Source organism: Fringilla coelebs, assembly GCF_963513975.1.
Source record: "Fringilla coelebs genome assembly, chromosome: 1".
Classification (NCBI taxonomy): Eukaryota; Metazoa; Chordata; class Aves; order Passeriformes; family Fringillidae; genus Fringilla; species Fringilla coelebs.
The window spans coordinates 153,003,398-153,020,910 of NC_140028.1; the positions used below are offsets into that span (position 1 = coordinate 153,003,398).

The 17,513-nt window shown below is 71.1% G+C and overlaps 4 protein-coding genes across 4 annotated transcripts in view; 2 read left to right on the plus strand and 2 right to left on the minus strand.

Moving 5' to 3' along the window:
• Positions 1–5,980, minus strand: part of LOC311157897 (SCO-spondin-like) — a gene marked incomplete at both ends in the record, with an annotated part of 31,085 nt that extends 25,105 nt beyond the window's left edge. The window contains 14 exons of the mRNA XM_084212947.1: positions 153–847; positions 931–1,159; positions 1,336–1,474; positions 1,859–2,171; positions 2,329–2,401; positions 2,838–2,943; positions 3,027–3,123; positions 3,210–3,368; positions 3,483–3,627; positions 4,040–4,187; positions 4,302–4,386; positions 4,838–4,920; positions 4,990–5,184; positions 5,895–5,980. Of these exons, the coding sequence (XP_084069073.1) occupies positions 153–847; positions 931–1,159; positions 1,336–1,474; positions 1,859–2,171; positions 2,329–2,401; positions 2,838–2,943; positions 3,027–3,123; positions 3,210–3,368; positions 3,483–3,627; positions 4,040–4,187; positions 4,302–4,386; positions 4,838–4,920; positions 4,990–5,184; positions 5,895–5,980 (2,553 nt within the window). The remainder of the gene's footprint in view (positions 1–152; positions 848–930; positions 1,160–1,335; positions 1,475–1,858; positions 2,172–2,328; positions 2,402–2,837; positions 2,944–3,026; positions 3,124–3,209; positions 3,369–3,482; positions 3,628–4,039; positions 4,188–4,301; positions 4,387–4,837; positions 4,921–4,989; positions 5,185–5,894) is intronic.
• A 733-nt stretch (positions 5,981–6,713) lies between these two features.
• ZNF467 (zinc finger protein 467) lies at positions 6,714–10,205 on the plus strand (the record flags this gene model as incomplete). The annotated part of the gene is made up of 4 exons (XM_084213062.1): positions 6,714–6,957; positions 7,527–7,586; positions 7,697–7,777; positions 8,085–10,205. 4 exons carry the CDS (start codon positions 6,714–6,716, stop codon positions 9,707–9,709), a joined length of 2,010 nt encoding a protein of 669 aa, XP_084069188.1. The 3' UTR covers positions 9,710–10,205.
• A 174-nt stretch (positions 10,206–10,379) lies between these two features.
• Positions 10,380–13,148, plus strand: LRRC61 (leucine rich repeat containing 61). The gene is made up of 2 exons (XM_084203429.1): positions 10,380–10,430; positions 11,151–13,148. Exons 1-2 carry the CDS (start codon positions 10,383–10,385, stop codon positions 12,060–12,062), a joined length of 960 nt encoding a protein of 319 aa, XP_084059555.1. The 5' UTR covers positions 10,380–10,382; the 3' UTR covers positions 12,063–13,148.
• Positions 13,149–13,367: 219 nt separating this feature from the next.
• Positions 13,368–16,076, minus strand: RARRES2 (retinoic acid receptor responder 2). Its single transcript, XM_084212664.1, has 5 exons — positions 15,827–16,076; positions 14,689–14,790; positions 13,772–13,876; positions 13,588–13,701; positions 13,368–13,504 (listed from the first exon to the last, which is right to left on the minus strand). Exons 1-4 carry the CDS (start codon positions 15,998–16,000, stop codon positions 13,588–13,590), a joined length of 495 nt encoding a protein of 164 aa, XP_084068790.1. The 5' UTR covers positions 16,001–16,076; the 3' UTR covers positions 13,368–13,504.
• Between the last annotated feature and the right edge of the window lie 1,437 nt (positions 16,077–17,513).

Genomic DNA, 17,513 nt, shown 5'->3' on the forward strand with positions numbered 1-17,513 from the left:
CCCGGCACGGCCCCATCCCACCGGCCCCATCCCGGAGCAGGGCCCGGCACGGCTCCATCCCACCGGCTCCATCCCGGAGCAGGGCCCGGCACGGCCCCGTCCCACCGGTTCCATCCCGGAGCAGAGCAGGGCCCGGCACGGCCCCGTCCCACCGGCTCCATCCCGGAGCAGAGCAGAGCCCGGCACAGCCCCGTCCCACCGGCTCCATCCCGGAGCAGAGCAGGGCCCGGCACGGCCCCGTCCCACCGGCTCCATCCCGGAGCAGAGCCCGGCACAGCCCCGTCCCACCGGCTCCATCCCGGAGCAGAGCAGGGCCCGGCACGGCCCCGTCCCACCGGCTCCATCCCGGAGCAGAGCCCGGCACGGCCCCATCCCAGAGCCCGGCACAGCCCCGTCCCACCGGCTCCATCCCGGAGCAGGGCCCGGCACGGCTCCATCCCACCGGCTCCATCCCGGAGCAGAGCCCGGCACAGTCCCATCCCACCGGCTCCATCCCGGAGCAGGGCCCGGCACAGCCCCATCCCACCGGCTCCATCCCGCCGGGGCATCCCGCGGGTCCCGGCGGTCTCACTCACCGTGCCGGCCATGGCGGGCTGGAGGGTCACAAAGGTGTCGGGGGTGCCCAGGCCCCAGAGCAGGTGCGCGTCGGGCAGCTGCAGGTGCAGGAAGGCCGAGGACGCGCGGCGGATGCTCAGCTCGGCACCGGAGAAGGGCAGCGTCACCTCCCGCCCGGCCACTGTCACCTCCCCTGAGGGCGACAGCGGTGGCACCATGGGGCGGCCGCAGGGGTGGGACCCGGTGATGGGCAGCATGGGAACATCAGGGACAGGGACTGGAGTGGCTCCCGCTGCCACGGAGACTTGGGAACGGGCACTGGGATGTCACCCACCGCCGTGGGGACAGGGGGATGGCACAGGGATGAGACCCAACGCCACAGGGACACTGGGGACAGGCACTGGGGCGGCTGCCACAACTCCACCAGGGTGCGGGGCTGATCCCGGTCCCGGTCCCGGTCCCGTCCAGGGGTGTCACCTGTGCCGTGGAGCCGCGCCGTGGTGCGGCTGGTGGTGACAGTGAGGCTGCGGGGACAGCCCAGGAGCTGGTGGCTGTCACACGGCTCGTGCTCCGCTGTGATCAGCAGCCGCCCCGCCACGAAGTCCTGGGGGCAGAGACACGGTGACACCCCCCGGCAGAGCCCTGCCACCACGGCCACCACCCCAGCCACCACCACGGCCACCGCGGCCACCTCCCCGTCACCAGCACAACACATGGCCACTACCAGAGCACCGCCCCGTCACCACTCGGCCACCCCCGACGTCCCCCGTGTCCCCTCACCTCCACCAGGGTGTGGGCGCAGGTGGCCGGCAGGGAGAAGCGGCGGCGGTCGAAGGTGACAAAGTGACGTCCCCCCAGCACCGCGCACTCGGCCGGGCACCGCTGCTGGTCACAGCGCCAGCGGCCACCCTCGCACGTGCTGGGGACACCGGGGACACCGGTCAGCGGGGGAGGGAAGGGGAGACACTGCAGGGGACTCCGGGGTAACGCGGGGACACCACGGGGGACTCCAGGCTGGGGGGGACACCTGTAGGGGGCCCCAGGATGGGGACACGTGGCAGGGGACACTGGGACAGTAGGGGACATCACAGGAAACCTGGGATAAAGGGGGACACTCTACAGGGACCCCGGGGTGAGGGTTAGGGTTACCATGGAGGGGTTAGGGGTTAGGGCTAGGGGACACCATGGAGGACACCAGGATGGGAGGGGACACGCCAAAGGGGACCCTGGGGCTGCCCGTCAGCTGGGTCCCCCCCAGTGGGTGGCAGCCCGGAGCCACCGCTGTCACGGCGGTGCCACCCACCAGCGGTTGCAGCGCTGGCGGATGCTCTGGCCGGGCTCGTAGCGCTGTCGCCGGTGGTGGCAGGGGCAGGCGGCCGGGGGGACACAGCTGGGCCCGTCGCGGGCCAGCCCCGGGCCGCACTCGCAGCCGCCGTGGCAGTGGCGGTGGCAGGCGCCCGGCTCGGCGCTGCCCGCGGTGACACAGGTGACCGGGCACAGCGACACGCAGTCGGAGAAGCGCTGCCCCGCCTCGCAGCGGCGCTCTGCGGAGAGGCGACACCGCGGTGGCACCGGCGGCACCGCGGGGAGGGGTCGGGGAGGGGACACGCCAGTTCCTACCGCAGAAGCCGGGATGGCGCCAGGGGACATCGACCTGGCGGCGGGAGCACTCCCGGGCGTACGCGGCGAAGGTGTCGCAGGCGGCGGGGGGCGGGGGACCGGGGGATGGCAGGGGACCGGGGGGTGACAGGGGACCGGGGGATGGCAAGGGACCGGGGGGTGACAGGGGGTCCCCATCCCCGCAGAGCAGTGCCACACACGCTGCATAGAACCCGCTGGGGTCCACCTGAGGGGGTGGAGCAGACCCCTCAGAACATCCCAAAATAGCCCAGAACATCCCAGAAGAGCCCAGAACATCCCAAAACAGCCCAGAACATCCCAAGACCTCCCTCAGGATGAACCCCTTGGAATTTCCCAGACCTTCCAGGACCTCCCGGAATCCGCAGGGATCCTCAGGACATCCCAGGATTCCTGACCCCGTTGACCCCCTGGGATCTTGCAGAACCCCACTGGAAGTTCCAAAACTCCCCAGGATTCTCTGGAATCCCCTGGGACCCTCCCAAGCCCCCCAGAACATCCCTGGGATCCCCCAGAACTCCCAGGAGCCTCCCGGTACTTCCCAGGACAGCCCCGGGACCTCATGGATGCCCCAGGACATTCCAGAGCCTTTCAGGACCCCCGGGACCCCCCGGGACCCCCCAAGCCCCCCTGGCGCCGCTGACCTCGCTGTGGCACTGCCGGAAGGGCTGGGCCAGCAGCCGCCCGCACGTGGCCACCGCCGCTGCCACCTCACCTGGGCCACACCTGGTGCCACCCTCCGGCACGTCTCTGCACGGGGGCTGAGCCGGGGGTCCCTCAGCGCGGGGGCGACCCCCGGGGACCCCCAGACGGGCGTGGGGTGTCACTCTGACCGCTCAGGTACCTCCGTGCCGGCCGCTGGCACCTTCCAGGCGTTGCCAAAGGCGGCGGCGATGGCGGCGATGTCCCCGTCGGGGAGCACGAAGTCGTCTGGGGACACGGGCAGGGTGGGGGCACAAGGGGTGTCCCCTGGCCCCCAGGCGGGGGGGGGGGGGCACTGGGTGTGTGGAACTCACCTGCGGGGTCGTCGGTGTAGGTGCCGCAGAGCCCCCAGGTGCCGCCGCGCAGCTCAGGCTCCACCGTCACTGTCACTGCCAGGTGCCCGTCCCAGGCCACCCGCACACCCAGGCTGCTGGCCACGGCCACCCAGTCACCCGGCCAGGTGACACCGAGCCCTGCGCGAGGGGATGGGGACAGGATGGGGACAGGATGGGGACAGGGATCCTGGTGGCAGCTGGTCGATCTCTGTGTCCTGGTGCTTCCTGATGGCACTGGGGGCTCATCCTCACCCTGTCCCGGCCTGGTGGCCTTGGGGACCTCGGTGACCTCACCTTTGTGCAGGTAGGGGCGTCCCTCCGGCACTGCTGCGCCGTTCACCGACACGTTCCGTCCCTGGGCCACCACCGTGTCCGTCCCAAAGGTCATGTGCAGCTCCTGTGGCGGGGGGGGGTGGCACTGGGACACTCAGGTGTGCCAGGGATAGCGGGGGTCAGGATGGGACACTCATGTGTGTCACGGTCACCAGGCATAGACCCATGGGTGTGCCATCCCAAACCCCATCCCAGGTCCCGGATTCATCCCAGCCCCAGCTCCCATCCCAGCTGCCAGTTCCCACCACAGTTCCCAGCCCAGTTCCCACCCCATCACCCACCACAGCTCCCTGCCCCATTCCACCTCTGGGAACAGGAGCAGTGACCCCAACTGACCCGTCCTGTCCCCCTTTCCAGTGTCCGGGTGTCTGACGGTGACATCCCAGCCGCTGTCACCCATCCCTGTCCCCGACATCCATCCCAGCCCCGTTCCCCGCTGGCCGTGACTCTGAGTGCCCCCCCGTGCCCTCCGGTACCCGGGGGTGTCCCAGGCCGACGGTGACGTCCCAGGCGCCGTCGGTGGCGGCGGCCAGGCTGTACCGGCAGCTCCCGGCGAGGCCGAAGTGCCGCCCGTCGAAGGTGCGGAAGCGCGACCCGGCCCAGGCCAGGCAGGCGGCCGGGGGGCTGCGGTGGCGCGGGGAGCCCCCGTCCCCGCCCAGGGGCAGGCGGGTGCAGGGCAGGCAGGGCCCCCCGCTGTCCCCGCGGCGCCAGCTGTGTCCCCAGGGGTGCTGGCAGCACTCGGCGCGGCTCACGGCGCTGCCGTTGCGGCCGGCGCTGTCCTGGCACTGCCACCCGCTGAAACAGCGGCCCAGGGAGCCGGGGCCTGTGGGGTGGGGACAGCGGGTGACACCGGGGGGCGCAGGGGAGGGCACGCACCCCAGCACCCGTCCCAGCAGCCAGAGGGAATGGCAGAGTGAGGGCGTCACACCGGGAATGACGTGGTGGGAATGATGCTCATCCCAACTCCCATCCCAGCTCCCAACTCCAATCCCGGCTCCCAGTTCCCATCCTGGCTCCCAGTTCCCATCCCGGCTCCCAGTTCCCAGTTCCCATCCCAGATCCCATCCCAGCTTCCATCCTGGCACCCAGCCCTGCTCCCAGACCCCGCTGGGAGTGACACGGTGGGAGTGACACGGTGGGAGCGACACGGTGGGAGTGACACGGTGGCAGTGACACGGTGGCAGTGACACGGTGGGAGTGACGCCCATCCCAGCTCCCGGCGGGAATGGCTCAGCGGGGACGTTCCCGGGTGCCACCCCCGTGTCCCCCCTCACCCTCAGTGCAGCGGGCGCCGCTCCAGCCGGGGCAGCAGCCATGCTCCGTGCGGTTCCGGACCACCGGCTGCATCTCCGGGGGGCTGCGGGGACACCCCGGTGTCACCTAGTGTCCCCCGGTGCCGCCCGGTGCCACACTCACCCGGGCTCACCGGTAGATGTAGCAGAGGGCGGGGTCGGTGCCGGTGTCCCCGGGGGAATTCCCGCGTTCCCGGCGCGTGCGGTCCCGGTCCAGCCGCCACCCGGCCAGGCTGTACTGGTACAAACTGGGACACGGCACCGCGGCCTCGCGCCGCGGCGTCACCTCCTCCTGCTCCGTCACCAGCACCGTCCGCTCGCACCAGCGCCTGCAGGCAGCCGTGGGATCCGCCCGGGATCCTCCCGGGATCCTCCCGGGACCCGCCCGGGGTCCACCAGCACCCAGCACAGTCCCAGAGCCAGCCCAGCTCCCGTCTGGCATCCTCCATCCATCCCCACTCCGGGCACACATCCCAGCTCCCAGCCTCCAGGCAGGCACCCACCAGGGATCCATCCGGGCTTCTGGTACCCACCCCAGCTTCTGGTACCCACCCCAGCTCCATCCCACTCCATCCCAGTTCCATCCCAGCTTCATCCCAGCTCCCATTCCATCCCCCATCCCAACTCCCACCCCAGCTCCTGCCACCCATTCCCGGCTCCCAACCCCCATTCCCAGTACCAGGCCCTGATCTCCATTTTGCACCCCCAAATCCCAGTTCCCTTTCCCAGCTCCCAAACCCATTCTCAGTTCCCCACTCCCAGCTCCCAGTTCTCGTTCCCCATCCCCATTCCCCATTCCCAGTTCCCATCCCCCATCCCCATTCCCATCCCCCATCCCCATTCCCCATCCCCAGTTCCTCATTCCCATTCCCCCATTCCCAGTTCCCATCCCCACTCCCATCCCCCATTCCCACCCCACATCCCCCATTCCCCATCCCCCATCCCCCATTCCCCATCCCCCATCCCCATCCCCACTCCCATTCCCAGCTCCCCATTCCCGTCCCCACCCCCCGTTCCCGTTCCCGTTCCCGTTCCTCACCCCGTGGCTGCCCCCACGGCTGTCACCCACAGCGCGGCCATGGCCACCACCGCCCCGGTGACCCCCGGCCCCGCCACCGCGGCCATGTCCGGTCCCGGTGTCCCTGGAAAAGCGGGACCCAGGGGCCTCCATTGTCACAACTCCCGGGGTGTCCTCGCGGCCAGCCGGTCCCGCGGGGTCACCCCGGTGTCACCCACCCCAGTGCCACTCGCCGGCCCCAGCTCTGGCGCTGCCCGGCGGCTCCGGGATTTATGGGAAGTCCCCAGAAGTGCCACCAGCTGTGGTGACGCCGATTGGGCACAGCTGGCGGCTGGGGGGGCATGGTGACACCAGGGTGACATCTCCCCGTTTCCTGGGAGAGGGTAATGGCATGGGACATCCGGGATCCGGCACGGGGCACGGGGACACGGATGTGGCAGGACAGCGGGTCCTGGTGACGCTCAGCCCCCCGTGTCCCCACGCCCCTGTCGCGTGTCCCCTTGCGTCCTTTCTGTGTTCTCTGTACCCCCCCCGCCCATGCCCCCACGTCCCTGTCCTGTGTCCCTTCATGTCTCCTGTGTCCTCCCAGCCCCGTGTCCCTCCGCAACTCCACACAACCTGTGTTCTCCCATGTCCCCCCCCACCGTGTCCTCCATGTCCCCCCCATGTCCTCCATGTCCCCCCCATGTCCTCCATGTCCCCCCCATGTCCTCCGTGTCCCCGTTTCTATCCCGTGTCCTTGCCCATTGCTCTCCCCATGTCCCCCTGAGTGTCCCCAAGTGCCCCGGTGTGCTCCTGTCCCCGTCCCGTGTCCCCCCTGTGTCCCTGTCCCGTGTCCCCATGCCCCCCCACGCTGTCCCCAACCCAGCCGTGCCCGTGTCCGTGTTCCCTCCACGGGGGACACCCGGTACGGCACTGGGGTGGAGGACACGGGGGGACACTGGGGGACACGGGGGAGCCCGCGGGGTGCGGACACGGGGGGGCGGTCCCGGCGGGGCGGGGGGACCGGCGGCCACCGCGGGGGGCGGAGCGCGGCGGCGGCGGCGGCGGCGCCGGTGGGGCCGGGGCGGCCCCGAGGCCACGGGTACGGGCGGGACCGAGACCGGAGCGGGATCGCGACCGGGATCGCGACCGGGATCGGGCTCGGGAGGGGCAGGAAGGGCGGGGGGACCGGCGGAGAGGGGCAGGATGGGAGGGCGGGGACGGGAAGGGGGGCGCGGAGGGGACAGCGGGGGAACAAAAACGGCTCGGGAGGCGACGAACGGGGACTGAGGGGGCTGAGGGTGCGAAAAGGGCTTGGGTGGGGGTCCGGGGTGGCCCAGGGCGGACGGAGAACGGGGGTGGGGTGGCCGTGAGCTCCTGGGGGACCAGGACGGGGACTCCACTCCACGGGAACCCCTCGGAACACCCCAGAGCCCCACGGAATCCCACGAGACCCCCCCAGACCCCTGCGAACCCTGCCTGACCCCCCTGAACCCCCCCGAATTGCCCCCGAACCCCTCCAGACCCCCCGGAACCCACCAGGCAGGAGAGTGTCTGCCCCCACCGTGCCCCGGGTACGTGCCGGGGGTCCCGGGGATCCCGAACACCCCCGGTGTGCAGGGGGTCCCTAGCTCGGGTCTGGGGGGCTCACCCCGTGCCCCCCCACCGCAGGTCCTCCCGTGGCCAGGACGGAGCTGGAGGAGATGGAAGCACCGGGATGCACCGGCTCAGGTGGGGACTGGGGGGTTCCTGGGGGTCTCGGTGGGGCCCGCGGGGTCCCGGGGTGCTCGGGGCCCCCCTGAGCTGGGGAGGGACCTGTCTGTGCCTCTTTGTCCCCCCAGAATGGCTGGTGGTCCCCAAGGCGGAGGTGACCCCCGAGGATGACAGGGACGATCCAGGGGACCCAGAGCTCCATGACTCAGGTGAGGGACAGTCACGCCGGCAGTGCCAGGCGTCTCCCGGGGACGCTGGGGCCACACGGTCGCTGTCACCCTGTCCTGGGCCCGGTGACAGCGGTGGGTCCTTGGGGGATGGTCACTATGTCCCCAGGGCCAGTGGCCGTGCCAGGCCCTTGAAGCGACGGTCACCGCGTCCCTGGTGCCGTTGGCCTTGACGGTCACCGTGTCCGGTGCCAGCGGCAGCTCCGCGTCCTTGGGTGACGGTTCCCGTGTCCCGGTGGCTGCGGCGGGACGCCCTGGCGTTGGCACGTCCCCTCCCGTGTCCCTGCAGGGCCGTGGCTGGTGCGGAAGGTGAAGGTGGAGGAGGAGGAGGATGAGGCCGAGGCCTGGGCGGCCGCAGCCGGGGCCCCGCTGGCCCCGCAGGCCCTGCCCGGCGCCTTCCCCCCCGACCCCGCCGGGACGCCGGGGATTGCCGGCGCCTGCAAGGCGGAGGAGCCGTGCCCGGAGGAGCTGGGATACGGGGTGCTGCCGGCCTGGGGGCCGGGGCCGTGCCTGGACGGCATCGGGATCGGCTTCGGGGTGGGCACGGCCGCGGGGACGAGCCCCGGCCCCGGCGGCGGCGGGCGCCGCTCGCAGCCCGGCCCGCGGCCCTTCTGCTGCCCGCAGTGCGGGAAGGCCTTCGGGAAGAAGGCGCACCTGACGCGGCACCTGCGGGTGCACACGGGCGAGCGGCCCTTCCCCTGCCCGCACTGCGGCCGCCGCTTCCGGCAGCGCATCCACCTGCGCTCCCACCTGCGCACGCACACCGGCGAGCGGCCCTACCCCTGCCCGCGCTGCGCCCGCCGCTTCCGCAAGAAAACCCACCTGGACCGGCACCTGCGCACGCACACCGGCGAGCGGCCGCACCCCTGCCCGCGCTGCGCCCGCCGCTTCGCCCACCGCCAGCACCTCCTGCGGCACCTGCGCCTGCACGGGGACCCCGCCCCGGGGCACGGGCACCGCGACGGCCACGGGGACGGCCCTGCCGAGGAGAAGCCGCTGCCCTGCCCTGGGTGTGAGATGAGCCTCGCCTGGAAGCAGAGCCCGGCGTCGCACCCGGGGCTGCACACGGGAGCGGTGCCGGGAGCTGGGAACGGACACCTGGATGAGCGCCGGGACGGGGACGGGGACGGCCCTGCGGAGGAGAAGCTGCTCATCTGCCCCCAGTGTGGGACGGGCATCGCCTGGAAGCAGAACTCGTCGTCGCACCTGTGGCAGCACCTGGAGAGCCAAGCCCTCGGCTGTGCCCAGGACCCCCAGCAGCCCCTGCAGCCCCCACAGGAGCCCGGGCCCCAGGACCCCCTGCTCCCCCCCCAGGTGCCTGTGGCCGAGCCCCGCTTTGTGCAGGACCCCCAGCTCCCGTCACAGGTGCCCGGTGCCAACTGCAGCCGCACCCAGGACCCCCCACCCCTCCTGCAGCCCCCGCAAGCGCCCGGTGCCCAGGACCACCAGCCCCAGCTGCAGGTGCCCGGTGCCAAAAGCGGCCAGAGCTGCGCCCAGGACCCCCAGGACCCCCCGCAAGCGCCCCCTGCCCAACGCCCCTTCGCCTGCCCACAGTGCGGGCGCGGCTTCGGGCGCAAGGCGCACCTGGCGCGGCACCTGCTGGTGCACTCGGGCACGCGGCCCCACGCCTGCGCCCGCTGCGGCCGCCGCTTCAGCTCCAAGACCAACCTGGGCCGGCACCAGGCCGTGCACACGGGGCTGCGGCCCCACCACTGCACCCGCTGCGGCCGCGGCTTCACCCGCAAAACGCACCTGGAGCGCCACGAGCGCACCCACAGCGCGGGCACGGGCACAGGGACAGGGACAGGCACTGCCACCACCGGTGCGGGGATGGCCACAGCCCCCGCTGCCACTGGCACTGGTGTCACTGGGTCCCAGCTGGGCTGGGCAGAGCCGCCCACGCTCTGCCCCTGAACGCCCGGAGGTGCCGGGGGCTGCAGTGGATGCTGCTGGTGGATCCCTGGCGCCGGGATGTGCTGGGGGCCCCAGTGGCCGCGATGTCAGGATGTGCTGGGTGCTGCCACAGGCCCTGATGGCTGCCCATGGTGAGTCTTGGCACGGGGATGTGCTGTGTTCCCCGCTGGCTGCCAGGGCTGCATCCTTGGCACCCTGTGCCGGGCCGTGCCGGTGCCCGCAGCAGTGCCAGTGGTGACCCCTCAGCCCTGGGATGTGCCGGAAGGTGCCAGCATGCGCCGGTGCCACATCCTGAGCGCCGGGATGTGCCGGGGGACCCCGCAGAGGGATCCCACAGGATCGCGGACCGTTCTGCCGCCGGCAGCGGCGCAGGAGCAGCCCCGGAGCGATGTGGCCGGTGGCGCTGGAAAGCCCCCGGTGAGGGGCCGGGGGGCAGCCCAGGGCGGGGACGGGAGGGGTGTCCCGGCCGTGGGCAGGAGGCAGCGGGGGCGAGGCCGAGCTGCCAATAAAGCCGTTTTTATGGAACTCTGCGGGATCGCGGGATCGGCGGACGGGCCGGGGGCGACGCGGGGCGGGAGAAGGGGCGTGGCCAACCAAGGGGCGGGACGGGGGGTGTGGCCGTGTGGTGGGCGGAACCTCATCCCTGTGGCAACGGGGGCGGGATCGAGTCCCCATGGCAACGGGGGGCGGGGCCTCGGGGGCCGCCGGGAGCCGCCGTGCGGTGAGAGCGGGGGGGGGGGTGGGGGGGGGAGCGGGAATTTGGGAATTTGGGGGGACCTGGGGGGCACCGAGGGGGCGGAAAGGGGCGGGTGCAATGGAGGGGCTCGGGGGAGGTCACGGGGCACCAGAAAAGGGTCTGGGAGCGGCGGGGGGGGGAACGGGGGTGGCTATGAGGTCGGGGGCTGGGTCCGGGAGCTCCGGCGGTGTAACGGGGGCACCGACGGGGGGAATGGGGAGGCCTGGGGCCACCGGGGAGGGGATGGAACACGGGGGGTCTGGGGGGTGTTGGGGTGAGGGCCGGCTGGGGTGTGGGGGTTCCCCATGGGCTCTGGAGCTGTCCCTGTGCCCCAGGCTCACCCCAGATATGACCCCTGCGTGTCCCCCGACACACCAATGGCCTTTGGGTCCTACACGTGTCCCCACACTCCCAAGACACCCCCAGATATTTCCCACATATGTCTCTGCACCCCAGTTCCCACCCAGATGCGTCCCACACGTGTTCCCCCACCCCAGGACACACCAGCGTGTCCTTCCAGAGCTGTACCCCGGTGCCACCCGCAGCCCCTTTACCTGCTCGGGACACCCCATTGGGATGAGGGGCTTGGGGAGGACGAGGTGACACCCCCAGATGTGCCCCACCCCCCCGGCACACGTGCCCTGTTCCCCAGACGTGCCCCACGTGTGTCCCGCTCACACACCACGCGTGTCCCCCACACCCCAGGGCACCCCACAGGCCGCCCCAGGGGCTCCCGGTGCCAGCCCAGCCCCGCCGTCCCCCCAGGACCTCCCCGCAGGGATGGAGGGGCGCGGGGAGGAGGCTCCGGAGGAGCCGGAGGTGTCGGAGCCATCGGAGGAGGAGGAGGAGGAGGAGGAGGAGGTAGAGGAAGGCTCCGGGGTGCGGGTGACGCCGGCGCTGCTCAAGGCCACGACGGGCGAGTTCTCGCTGGAGTCCATCCTGCTGCTGCGGCTGCGCGGCCGCGGCATCGCGCACCTGGGCTGCCTGGCCGACTGCTCCAACCTGGAGTGGCTGGACCTGTCGGGCAACGCCATCGCGGGGCTGGCGCCGCTGGCCGCGCTGCGCGCCCTGGCCGTGCTCAACCTGGCCGCCAACCGCGTGGCCAGCGTGGAGCCGCTGCGGGGCTGCCGCAGCCTGCGCCAGCTCAACCTGGCCGGCAACCGCCTGCGCAGCCTGCGCCAGCTGCGCTGCCTGCAGGGCCTGCGGCACCTGGAGAGCCTGCGCCTGCGGGACCCGCTGGGCAACCTGGCCAACCCGCTCTGCGCCGCGCCGGCCTACCGCGCCGCGCTGGCCGCCATGCTGCCCGGCCTCAAGGCCATCGACGGGCAGCGCGTGGCGGGCCGCGGCAGCGAGCTCTTCCGCCTGTGCCGCGAGCTGGACGCCGCGCTGGACGGGCCGCCCGCGCCCGCCGCGCCCGCCGAGCCCCCGCAGCCCTGGGTGCGCGCCGGCTTCTGGGAGCCGCGGCCGGCGCGGCGCAGCGCCGTGCTGGAGGAGGCCACGCGGCAGCTGGGCCAGGCCCTGCGCGAGTGCCGCGAGCTCGGCCGCCGCGCCGACGACTCCATCGCCCAGGCCCAGCGCGCCCTCGGCCGCCGCCAGCACGGCGACTTCGGCTTCTGAGCGCCAGGACACCCCGCGGCCTGGGGCCGGCGCTGGCCGAGCCGCGGGACCCCAGAGAGGGGGATGGAGAACCCCAGAGCCACCACGGCCCAGAGCCACCACGGCCCAGAGCCACCATCATCCGAGTCACAGGACCCCAGACATGGGGATGGAGAACCCCAGAGGCACCATGGCCCAAAGCCACCATCCAAACCACAGGACCCCAGAGATGGGGATGGAGAACCCCAGAGCCACCACGGCCCAGAGCCACCATCATCTGAGCCCGAAAATGGGGATGGAGAACCCCAGAGCCACCACGGTCCAAAGCCATCACAGCCCAAAGCCACCACGGCCCAAAGCCACCATCATCTGAGCCACAGGACCCCAGAGATGGGGATGGAGAACCCCAGAGCCACCACGGCCCAAAGCCCCCACGGCCCAAAGCCACCATCATCCGAGCCACAGGACCCCAAAATGGGGATGGAGAACCCCAGAGCCACCACGGCCCAAAGCCACCATCATCTGACCCCGAAAATGGGGCCAGGAGAACCCCCAGAGCCACCATAGCCCAAAGCCACCACAGCCCAAAGCCACCATCATCTGAGCCACAGGACCCCAAAATGGGGCCAGGAGAACCCCCAGAGCCACCACAGCCCAATGCCACCATCATCTGACCCCGAAAATGGGGATGGAGAACCCCCAGAGCCACCACAGCCCAAAGCCACCACCATCTGAGCCGCAGGACCCCAAAATAGGGCCAGGAGAACCCCCAAAGCCACAACAGCCAGAGCTGTGGGACCCTGAAACCAGGGCTGGGAGCCCCTCAGTGCCACCCCTGTCCAGCTGCGTTTCCTTCACCATGGGAGCCCAGAAATGGATCCAGGAAAGCCCCAGAGCCCACATTGTCACCGTGAGACCCCAGAGCCACCACAAGCCTGCCTTCTTCGTCCTGTGAGCTGTGGGACCCCCACAGTGGAGCTGGGGCACCCCCAGAGCCACCCCAGCCCGGCAGAGGATCCCCAGGGAGCACCAGAGGAGCCGTGGGGAGCCCAGCCTCAGCTGAGGGACATCTCGGGGACAGGGGCTGTGGTGGCACTGTGCATTAAACATGTCCCACCCTCCAGTGTCCCTCTGTCCTGCGGCCTCAGGGGGCTCTCCACTGCTCAGCTCACACCCATCATGTCCCTGTCTTTCACCCCTGGGGACAAGAGGTGACACAGGCAGTGGTGACATGGAGCCCACTGCGCACCCACTGTGTCCCCATCTCATCCCTGGGGCCATCGGGGGGTGACACGGGCGGTGCCAGGTGGGAAGAAGAGCGTGAGAGCGGAGCCAGCGCTGGGTTTATTGCAGAGAGGGGACAGGCGGGAGGGGGGGACACGTCTGGGACCCTCCTTGGTCACACGGGGCTGGGGGGTGACAAGCGGGGCAGGCCGTGGCAGCGTCCCTCGGTGCCGTGGTGCCTGCAAAGGGGACACGGAGGGGGCTGTGATGGGGGCCCTGTCCCTGTCACCATCCCAGGTGTCCCAGGGAGCCCCGTACCCACCTAGGCTGGCAGCCCCCGGGAGAAGGCGAACATCCCGGGCAGGTAGGGCGTGTCCCCCCCTCTGCCGGCCTCCTCCACCGCCCGGCACTCGGCTTCGTCCCTCTGCCGGATCTCCTGCGGGCACACAGGGGCTGGCACCGGCTGGGGACAGGGGGGACAGCGGGGGGCACTGGGGACACCTCACCTTGGCTGCCAGGTGGTGGCTGGGGCCACAGTTGTGGTACTTGTCCAGCACCTTGGGGACGTCACCGGTGTCGAACTTGTAGCAGGCCAGGCAGATTGGCTTCCTCTGGGGACACAGTGGGATGTCACCCCCGGGAGCCCTGGGGACCCTCTGGCACCAACCACGTCCCCTCTGTCCCACCCCAGCACCCACAGCAGCAGGGTGGGGGGATGGGGTCTGCAGGAGGCTGAGGGGCTGGAGGACCCCTGGGATGGGGCCCAAGGGATGGGGGACACCCAGGGATGGGCCCCAAGAGAGAGGGGACACCCAGGGATGGGCCCCAAGGGAGAGGGGACACCCAGGGATGGGCCCCGGGGAGAGGGGACATTCAGGGATGGGGCCCTGGGGATGGGGGACATTCAGGGATGGGGCCCAAGGGAGAGGGGACACCCAGGGATGCGCCCTGGGGAGAGGGGACACCCAGGGATGGGGCCCTGGGGATGGGGGACATTCAGGGATGGGGCCCAAGGGAGAGGGGACACCCAGGGATGCGCCCTGGGGAGAGGGGACACCCAGGGATGGGGCCCTGGGGATGGGGGACATTCAGGGATGGGGCCCAAGGGAGAGGGGACACCCAGGGATGGGGCCCTGGGGAGAGGGGACATTCAGGGATGGGCCCTGGGGATGGGGGACACCCAGGGATGGGCCCCAAGGGAGAGGGGACACCCAGGGATGGGGCCCTATGGGGGGAACAGGATGTGCCACAAGGGAGGGGGGACACCCCAGGATGTGCCCCAAGGGAGTGGGAATGTGGCCCAAGGGAGAGGGACAGCTTGGAATGTGCCCAAGGGAGATGGGAACACGCTGGGATGTGCCCCAGGGAGGAGGGACAGCCCAGGGAGGAGGGACAGCCCAGGACAGGTCCCCAGGTGCCTCACCCGGCTCTCCAGGACCCGGCAGTGCCGCTGCGGCGCTCGCTTTCGGCACGTGGTCTGTGCCAGGCCCAGGCGGAGCTGCACGAAGGTCCCCGAAGGGTCCTCCTGCGGGAACGGGGTGGCAGGGCGGGGCAGGGCGGGGCAGGGCGGGGCAGGGCTCCCCAGAGGGATCCCGACCTCCAGAGCGACTCCCAAACCCCACAGACTCCCAGGGAATACAGCCCTCAGCGAGACCCCGAACCCCAGGAGTGACCCGAGCGCCCCCAGAGCGACCCCAGGTGCTGGGGGAGACCCTGAACCCCAGAGATGCCAACCCCTGAGAGGGACCCCAAAGCTCCCACAGGAACCCCAAATCCCAGGAGGGACCCTGAACCCTGGGAGGGATCCTGAATGCTGGAAACCCTCAGGTAAACCCGTCTCAGGAATGACCCCAGGGTGGCCCCCAGTGGCCCGAAGTGGGGGTCCCTGGAGTCCTGGCTCTCCCCAGAGACGGGACAGTGTGCAGGGGCACCCCGGGATGGCCCCGGCTCTGGGGGCACCGGGATCAGCTTGGATCCGTTAATGAATAACCGAGCTCACCCGGCCAGCAGGGCCGCGCCCGGGGCGCCCCGGGGCACCCTGGCACCCGGCGCCCACCCCCTCCCTGCGGGACACCGACCCCCTCCCCATTCCTGTGGCCATCCTGGATCCCATTCCTGAACCCCAAATCCCAAACTCACCTGCTCGATGATCCTGCCCATCTCCCATTCCCGCTGGGACACCCCAGACCCCTCCCCAACCCTCTCCCTGTTCCTCCTGGGACCCCCCACACCCTCCCCATTCCCATGGTCATCCCGGATCCTGAACCCCGAATCCCAGCCCCCAATCCTGCTGCCCCCATGCCCGATGACGCCGTTCCCCCCGTGCCCCCTCCAGGACCCCCACCCCGACCCCCTCGCTGTTCTCGTGGCCATCCTGAACCCCCAATCCTCGATCCCAGTCCCAATCCCTGCCCACCCCCTCGATGACCCCTCCACCGCTGCTCCCTCCCGGGCACTCCGTCCCCCTCCCCATTCCCCCCGGGACCTCCCCGTCCCCCCCCATTCCCGTGGCCATCCCGGCTCCCGAGGGGCGGCTCCCGGTGCGGGATCCCGTTACTCACCCGCTCGATGACCCCGTCCAGCTCCCGCTCCTTGAAGAGGAAGTGCACGTTGCTGCGCCCGTGGAAATACTCCAGCACATCGCGCACCACGCGCCGCTGCAGCGGGGACTGCCCCGCGGCCACCGCGGCCACCGCCAGCGCCAGCGGCAGCCACAGCCACACCGGCAGCCTCATCCCGCCGGGAACGGCCTCACGGATCCGCGGGCCGCTGGCGTCGGGCTGGCATGAGCCGATTTCCTGGGATCTGCCCCCAAATCCGCCCCCGGGACGGCCCCGCGGGTGACCCCCCCCCCCCCCCCCCCCCACCCGCGGGGCGCGGGAGGAGGGGCCGGGCTGGGATAGGATGGGATGGGATGGGATAATGGGATGGGATAATGGGATGGGATCGGGGGACAGATCCCCGGAATGGCGTCATGGACTGCTGGGAATGCCATCCTGCCCTGGGAGCGCCCTGCAGCCCCGAAAACGGCTCCTGTCCCCCGGGAACGGCTCCTGTCCCCCGGGAACGGCTCCTGCCCCTCGGGAAGGGGCTCCAGTCCTCTGGGAACACCCTGCAGCCCCGGGAACGGCTCCTGCCCCTCGGGAATGGGCTCCTGGCCCCCGGGGAATCGGCTCCTGCCCGCCGGGAACGGCTCCTGCCTGCCGGGAATGGGCTGCCGTCCTCTGGGAGCAAACTCCAGCCTCCAGGAATGAGCTCCAGCCTCCGGGAATGGGCTTTTGCTCCTGGGAACAATCTCCAGTCCCCCAGGGATGGCTTCATGTCCCGCCGCCTGTGTTGTCGTGTCCCACCGGGAGTGACATCCTGTCCCCAGGAACGGGCTCCTGCCCCCGGGAATGGGCTCCTGCCCCCCGGGAATGGGGTCCCGACCTAAGGAACGGGCTCCTGCCCCCAGGAATGGGCTCCTGTCCTCAGGAACGGGCTCCTGCCCCCCGGGAATGGGCTCCTGACCCCCGGGCTCCTGCCCCCCGGGAATGGGCTCCTGACCCCCGGGCTCCTGCCCCCCGGGAATGGGGTCCCGATCTAAGGACCGGGCTCCTGCCCCCTGGGAATGGGCTCCTGTCCTCAGGAACGGGCTCGTGTCCTTGGGAACGGGCTCCTGCCCCCGGGAATGGCTCCTGTCCACCGGCAGTGTTGACATGCCCCACCGGGAATGACATCCTGCCCCCAAGAACAGACTCCTGGTCCCGGCCACGGGCTCCTGTCCCCGGGAATCGCTCAGGTCCCCGGAAGAGCCAGGAATGAGCCCTGCCCCCCGGGAATGTGGTCCAAATCCTGGGAACAACCTCCCGCTCTCCCCGGCTGTCCTTGTCCGGGTGTCCCCTCCTGGGAGCAGGACTGGGAGGAGTGGCAGGTGCCGAAGGCCGGGGGATGGGGTGGCGGCGACATCCGGAGGTGTGGGGGACACCAGGGAGCACCGGGGGGTGCGGCTGGCACGGGGGGCACGGGGGGGGGGGGGCTCTGGAAATTACTGGGAAGCACTGGGGCTGTACTGGGGAGCTCTGGGGAGCTCTGGGGAGCACTGTAGGAACACGGACTGTACTGGAGGACACTGGGGACACTGGGGACACTAGGGCTGTATTGGGGGACACTGGGGGACAGTGGAGGACACTGGAGCTGTACTGGGGCTGTACTGGGGAGCTCTGGGGAGCACTGTAGGAACACGGACTGTACTGGGGGACACTGAGG

Bases quoted from the DNA above. Each gene is read 5' to 3' on its own strand.
- LRRC61 (XM_084203429.1), top strand. From the start codon at position 10,383: ATGGCAACGGGGGGCGGGGCCTCGGGGGCCGCCGGGAGCCGCCGTGCG. The intron at 10,431-11,150 runs GTGAGAGCGGGG...CCCACACCCCAG, and splicing joins CCGCCGGGAGCCGCCGTGCG to GGCACCCCACAGGCCGCCCC.
- RARRES2 (XM_084212664.1), bottom strand. From the start codon at position 16,000: ATGAGGCTGCCGGTGTGGCTGTGGCTGCCGCTGGCGCTGGCGGTGGCC. The intron at 14,791-15,826 runs GTGAGTAACGGG...CCGTTCCCGCAG, and splicing joins TGGACGGGGTCATCGAGCGG to GAGGACCCTTCGGGGACCTT. The intron at 13,877-14,688 runs GTGAGGCACCTG...CTGTGTCCCCAG, and splicing joins GCCGGGTCCTGGAGAGCCGG to AGGAAGCCAATCTGCCTGGC.